This window comes from Lactuca sativa, chromosome 1 (assembly GCF_002870075.4).
Source record: "Lactuca sativa cultivar Salinas chromosome 1, Lsat_Salinas_v11, whole genome shotgun sequence".
Classification (NCBI taxonomy): domain Eukaryota; kingdom Viridiplantae; phylum Streptophyta; class Magnoliopsida; order Asterales; family Asteraceae; genus Lactuca; species Lactuca sativa.
In genome coordinates this window covers 124,133,189-124,140,687 of record NC_056623.2, presented here as the reverse complement: position 1 = coordinate 124,140,687, position 7,499 = coordinate 124,133,189, and the positions used below count along the sequence as shown (strand labels likewise).

General features: G+C 34.4%; 1 protein-coding gene across 2 annotated transcripts; it reads right to left on the bottom strand.

Moving 5' to 3' along the window:
• Positions 1 to 377: 377 nt before the first annotated feature.
• On the bottom strand, positions 378 to 5,357 carry LOC111893504 (putative disease resistance RPP13-like protein 1). 2 transcript variants are annotated; one of them, XM_023889576.3, is made up of 2 exons: positions 1,735 to 5,357; positions 378 to 1,129 (listed from the first exon to the last, which is right to left on the bottom strand). In XM_023889576.3, the coding sequence occupies exon 1, from the start codon at positions 5,233 to 5,235 to the stop codon at positions 1,744 to 1,746; it is 3,492 nt and encodes a 1,163-aa protein (XP_023745344.1). In that variant the 5' UTR covers positions 5,236 to 5,357; the 3' UTR covers positions 378 to 1,129; positions 1,735 to 1,743. The 2 variants fall into 2 exon arrangements, with proteins under 2 accessions (XP_023745344.1, XP_023745343.1); XM_023889575.3 differs by having other exon boundaries at positions 378 to 1,105.
• Positions 5,358 to 7,499: the final 2,142 nt, after the last annotated feature.

Sequence of the window (7,499 nt, the reverse complement as noted above, 5' to 3'; positions counted from 1 at the left end):
ATTTTGAACAGGTCAAACAAGTTCAATGGTCAAATGTGAACGAAAAAAAACATGGTTACCTAAATGTGGACAAAGACAAAAGTTCGTTACCTTTCTAGGTCATTAACCCTTTTGTTTACCATTCTGTTTCATGTCTTCGATATTTACCTTGTATGTACTTAAAATTTCTTTTTGTGTATAATGTCGCTTATGGAAACTATATCGTAGTAATGTGTCTATAAGTATGTGTTGCGATATGTTTATTTATTTTTTATTTTTTACATTTATGCTTCACTCTTTTGCAAAATGTATCTCCTTCGTTACGTAATGAAATATATGTTTGCTATGTAACTTGTGAATGTCAAACAACGCCCATCAAAAAGAACAAAATATATATATTATGAAAAAAACCGACCATTTAGGCCTCTTTAGTAATTATATATGTAACTATATATGTATGAATATGAGTCGATAACGATGCCAAACAAACAAAAATCCTTGATGCAAGTTGCATTATTTTATTATAATATTTTATAGAGTAAATTACTCGAATGGTCCCTATGGTTTGAGATAATTTGGGCGCTTGGTCCCTAACTTATTTTTTTAACTCGGAAAGTCCCTAACGTTTGTTTTTGTTACGCGCTTGGTCCCTACTGTTTGTTTTTGTTACGCGATTGGTCTCTGTCTTATCTAAAAGAACTATTATTTAAATAGGAAAAAATTGTAGGATAGGTAGGGTAAAGTGAGGGGGTTGGGGTTGGGATGTGTTTATTTAAATATTTTAAAAAATCAAGGGCAAAATGGTTTTTTAGGTAAAACAGGGACCAAGCGTGTAACAAAAACAAACAGTAGGGACCTTCCGAGTTAAGAAAATAAGTTAGGGACCAAACGCGCAAATTACCCTAAACCATAGAGACCATCCGTGTAATTTACTCTAACATTTACTCATTTGTGACACATAAAAGACCGAAAATATAGATACCAATCAGTGGGTCCAACAAAACACACAACTGTGAAGACTTTTGAATGCTTCTCCCGTTAAAAGTCCATCGCCACAAAAATAAGGTTCACTGTCCTTGAAAGCTATCAATCACCCTTCTACCACCTTGATTGTGCTTTGATAATTCTACAGAAGCCAGGGAAGACACACCTGAGTACAGATATCGTTATGAAATTCCTAACATAGATTTACAATTTCAAAGTACTAAATACTTAATTTTTTTTTCTTCTACTTTTAAATAATGTAGTTCTTTCATTGGAACGTGTTACCTACATAAACACTTAAAACAAAGGACAAACAAAATGAACACAACTTGTAAATAGCTTTGTACAATTATTCCCTCTAATGAAACATATTGTTGTTTTATGAAAGGTGTCATTACTGTAATTTGATATTAGAAAGTTCTTATTTATCCAATATACTGTAACCAAGGACTTCAAGAAAAACAATTTTGTCATCATACACAAAAGTCTCAAAATTAATACGCAGTATTACTAATACAGTAATACTTTGGGATTATGGTTGAAAAGAAAAAGAAAACATAAATTAGAACGTATAACTTAAAAGGGGACATTCATTTATTTGAAAAACTAAAGGAATTTACCATGATTCGAAGACATACATATTAGTCCTAGAACCCTCTTGCAAATTTGTTAACTACGAAACATTAACTAAAATAATAGTAGTACTAAAATTTATAAAAAAAATTTCATTACTTATGTAAGAAGTGGAGTTATGGGAAAAACATAACATACCTTTTTTTACTAATAAACATTCACTTTCAACAATGATGGGTTAGAGATTGTCTCAGCCATATCCCTAAGCTTCGGGCATGAACAAATATCAAGACGTTTAAGGCATGTGAGATCTTCTAAGACCTCTGAAAGCGATTCCACATCCATAAAATCAACTAGTGTTAGAAAAGTTAGAGATTTTGGAAGTTCAAAAGATGATGAAGTAGTAGTATTCTGTATGTCTTCTGCCACTGTAAATGAAACCACTCCTGAATTTTGGCCATATAACACTAGTTCAACTAATGATGTTGGAAAATTTTGGGGACCCCACTGGGACATGGGCTTATTTAAGGATCCTATACCTAGGGTACTTAAATTAGGTGGCCACACCCCACAAGGAAAGGAATACTCCATACTTGGACAATCATATATCCACAGTTGTTCCAATGATGTAAAACATTGCAAATGCTCATGAGGAAATGACTTCAGATTCTTGCAATTATTGATTTGAAGAGCTCTTAGGCAAAACACAGGAAGAAATCCCAAACCACTCTTTGGAATGGGCTCAATGTTATCACAATTACTGGTTACTGTTTCGGGGAGAGAGGAAGGAAGCTCTTGCACTTGTGAGAAGGTCAAGGAAGTCACCGAATCACAACAACTTATCACCAACCTCTCAACATTGATAGGGCAGTTGTAACTCTCCACTGTGTCACAACCATTGATCATCAACCTCTCAACAACTGATGAAGAGACACCAACCATGCTTCTTAATACAGTTTCAGAGCATTCTTCTATATGTAAAATTGTAAGTGATGGTATCATTCCAATTGACACTTGAGCTAGTTTTGGACAACGGATAATAGATATCTCAACAAGGCGAGGAAATGATCTACTAATTCCATTGCTTTCACCCCCATTAGTTGACCAACTATGCCAACCTTGCATATCGTCAAATTTCAATACTTCAAGTGAAGGAAATGCAACACCAAGGAAAGAAGTTTTAGGTGAAAGTAACTCCATACCCACAGTTTTAACTTCATGCATTCTTTCAATAAACAATTTCCCAAGTGATCGTAGATGTCCAAGTGTTGGTAAATGTGTAGTTCTACAACCACGTAACGTAATCTCTGTTAACCGATCAAATGAAGGATCACCAACCCAACTAGGGAATCTTGTTCCTTTGTAGAACAATATTTTCAGGTTTCTAACCTTATGATGAGGAATTAGACCTTTAAGTACTTCATATTCAATCATCTCATTCCGAGAATTATCAAACACGTCACTCCATTCCATCTCCAAAGCATCAAGACCGATCTTTTGATGTAAGTTGGCATCCTTTGCTTGAATGGGATTAATCACTTTCTCTAGCCCCATAATGGAAAGTCGACCTTGAAGATCTGATAGGCCCTTAAGCTCATGTATTTTGAATCCGTTAGCCGCTGAAATAACTACCTTTGATAAAGTTTGAAGTCTCTTCAACCCACCAATCCCTAATGGCATCTTGTTCACTTTTGGAGTACGACTTATGTCAAGATGTCGTAGGTTTATTAACTTTTGAAAACTTTTTGGCAAGCTAGATAACTCGTAACAATCATGTATCAACAAGGTTTGTAGATTATAAAGGTCACTCACTTGTTCTGGTAAACATGTAATTGATGTATAAGAAAAATTGAGGTACCGAAGATGCTTGAGACCACCAATAGATTGTGGTACCTGTGTGATGATCTGAGTTGATAAGCTTAGTACCCTTAAGAAGTGTAGTTCAGGAAGTAATTCGACAAGAATACTGTCTAATAAGTGGTAACTTTGCCAACGAAATGATAATAGTGAGAAAGTGCGTAGGCGTCGAGCTCTTTTTAATTCCTTGAGCTTTTTATATGATCCGGATCTTGGACCTATAAGTGAAAAGTGTCGAAATTTCTCAAAAGTTTCATGCTTTTCGTATGCATCCATCTTATCATCCAATCTAAAGAAAAACTCTCCTGCAACACTTGTGGCCAAGTCATTTATCAGGTCATGCATTGTAAATCCTAATTCGTCAATCGTTGAATGTTGAAAAAACGACCTTGACTTTAGCTCTTCAAAATACTCATGACCTAAACCCTCCATTGACATGTTACCCTTTGATTGGGATAAAAATCCTTCTGCCATCCACATTAGGACTAATCTGTTCTTGTAAAACACATAATCCTTTGGAAATAAGGAGCAGTATGCAAACAACTGCTTCAAATGTGGAGGGAGATGATAGTAGCTTAGTCTTAGAGCTGGAAAAATCCCTCTTCCATCTTGTATATCCCATATCTCACTATTCAACAAATTCTCCCATTCATCACCACTTCTATTTGTCTTCAAGACCCTCCCAAGCGTTTTCAAAGCCAAAGGCAATCTACCACATTTCTTCACAATGCCTTCTCCATGTAATTTAAGTGTTGGATGTTTCTCAAAGCTCTTTTCACCAAGCGCATGTTGAGCAAATAAAGACAACGCATCTTCAGTTGACAAAACCTCAAGATGATAAGCTACATCAGTGTCCATGAGTGATGCCACCTTTGTATTGCGAGTAGTAACCATGATTTTACTTCCAGGTGCCCCAACAAGAGCACATTGCAGGAGTTCCCACTTACTTTGGTCTTCGTTCCACACATCATCTATAACAAGTAGGAACCTTTTATTTAAAAGTTTTTCTTTAAGGGCCTCATGAAGCAAATTTAGATCAGCAAACTCTTCGTTTTTACCGTTTACTGCTTGAAAAATAGTCTTGCTAATATTAAACACATCAAACTCTTGGGAAACACAAACCCATGTCCTAAGTGCAAAGTGATCCTTCACTTTCTCCTCATTGTATATAATTTTAGCAAGAGTGGTTTTGCCAATCCCACCCATACCAATTATCGACACTATGCTGACATTTTGGTCACATGATTCATTTCCCAACAACTTTCCGAGCAATGCCTCTTTATCACCTTCCCTACCCATGATTTTGGACTCATCCACCAGTGAAGTTTGCTCGGACGATTTCTCTGTTATATGTGACCTTTCAACATTCACATTAACATTCATATTCAAGCCCAAATGATTTTTCTGGTCTACAATATCATTCAATTTCGAGGTAATCTCATCCAGCTTAGAACTCATTTGCTGACCATACATAATGTTGGTAGGAGAGAAATTTGTACAGCAAATTGGAATGATCTTCAATACCTTACTAGTCATGGTGCCGGCGTTTGATTCTTGATTCAACTTGCGTCGCATAGCTTCGGTGGCCAAATCATCGAGTACATCGTCTATGTCGTAAGCCAAATCCTGGAGTTTGTTGACCCATAATTGAACAGCTCTATCTGTGATGTGCTTTTGGGCTGCATCAGCAAGCACGGCTTGGATCTGGAGCAGGGTGTTGTTCCATTTGTTCAGCTGAGAGATAAGTCCCTCCGACCGAGCTAGCTTGATCAAGTCCGCAGAGCTCAGCTTCTCGAATAGCACTGTGATGAATGCGGCGAGAAATATTTCAGCAACAGCCATTGGAAGTTGGAAACGGAAAGTTTTTTTTTTTTTTTTTTTTTCTTTTCTGGGTTTTTGATCTGAGAACAAGTGATGGATAAGAATTGGCACAGGAAACAAAGGGGTTGACTTGATTATGTGTTGATAACTGTTTTCACTTCCTAATAGAAAATATAAAATAGAGTAAATTACACGGATGGTCCCTATGATTTAGGGTAATTTGTGTGTTTGGTCTTTAATTTATTTTTTTCACTTGGAAGGTTACTACTGTTTGTTTTTATTACATGTTTGGTCTCTGTCTTACCTAAAAAACCATTTTGCCCTTGATTTTTTAAAATATTTAAATAAACACACCCCAACCCCAATCCCTTCACTTTACCCTACCTATCCTACAATTTTTTCCTATTTAAATAATAGTCTTTTTAAATAAGACAGAGACCAATCGCGTAACAAAAACAAACAGTAGGGACCAAGCGCGTAACAAAAACAAACGTTAGGGACTTTCCGAGTTAAAAAAATAAGTTAGGGACCAAGCGCGCAAATTACCCCAAACCATAGAGACCATTCGAGGAATTTACTCTAAATGTTAATATAGAATTGTTGAGAAATGCATGATACCAATAAGCTAAATTATATATATATATATATATATATATATATATATATATATATATATATATATATATATATATATATATATATATATATATATATATTGTTTTAGTTTCTTTGATGTAGGTAAAAATCGTCTGAACTCACATTGCGTTCCATTTCGGGAAAATGACTTATTAAGTTAATTAACTTTTCGGTATGTTCATATCTAGGTAACTATCTTTTTTTGTACACATTTAGGTAATAAACTTGTTGGAAGTGTTCACATATGACCATTATGACCTGCTATAGCAAGTTAAATCCTAGATGTGAACGTTTTTAACAAGTTCGTTACCTAGATGTGTACAAAAAAAATAGTTATCCAGATATGAACAAAACGAAAAATAAAAGCAAATTACACGAATGGTCCCTGTGGTTTGGGGGAATTTGTGTTTTTGGTCCCTAACTTATTTTTTTTAACTCGGATGGTCCCTACTGTTTATTTTTGTTACGCGTTTGGTCTATCTCTTACCTAAAAAGACTATTTTGCCCTTATTATTTTATTTTTTAATTAATTTTTCTTATTTATGTATTTATTTTTATATATTAAAAAAAAACTAATAGACCCCACATATCTGTATCTCATCACCATAAACTTCAAACGACTTTTGAGAAATTTAATTCGGATGGTTCATATTGTTTATTTTTGTTGCGCGTTTGGTTACTATCTTACCTAAAAATACTATTGTGCCCTTATTAATTTATTTTTTAATTAATTTTCTTATTTATGTATTTATTTTTTATATGTTTAAAAAAATTAATGGATCCCACATATTTGTATCTCCTCACCGTAAACCTGAAACCACATTAGAGAAATTTAATTTGGGTCTTACCGGTCACCATCCCATCTCTCATCCTCCCTAACTTATATTTCTTTTCCATCTTTAGTAACATCGACGTCTTCAATATCCTTATTTTTTTGGTACTTCAACTCTCGCGAACCAACACCATAACCTACTGTCTCTTCATCTTTGGTGGGTTGTGGTGTTGATTCGACGGAGTTGAAGGACCGAAAAAAGAAGGGATGATGAAGACGAAACAAAATTAATAAGTGCACAATAGTCTTGTTAGGTAAGACAGAGATCAAGCTCGTAACAAAATTAAACTGTAAGGATCATCCGAGTTAAAAAATAAATTAATTAAAAAATCAACAGTATGGATCATCAGAGGAGATACAAATATGTGGGGTCTATTAATATTTTTAAATATGTAAAAAATAAATACATAAATAAGAAAATTAATTAAAAAATAAATTAATAAGGGCACAATAGACTTTTTAGGTAATACAAGGACCAAATGCGCAACAAAAATAAACAGTAGAGACCATCCAAGTTAAAAAAATAAGTTAAGGACCAAAAACACAAATTTCCCCAACCCACAGGGACCATTCGTGTAATTTACTTTTACTTTTCATTTTGTTCATATTTGAGTAACTATTTTTTTGTACACATCTAGGTAATGAACTTGTTGAAAGCGTTCACATCTAGGATTTAACCTGTTATAGCATGACATAATGGTCATATGTGAACACTTCCAACAAGTTTGTTACCTACATGTGTACAAAAAAAATATAGTTACCCAGATATGAACATACCGAAAAGTTAATTACCTTCATAAGTCATTTTCCCTTCCAT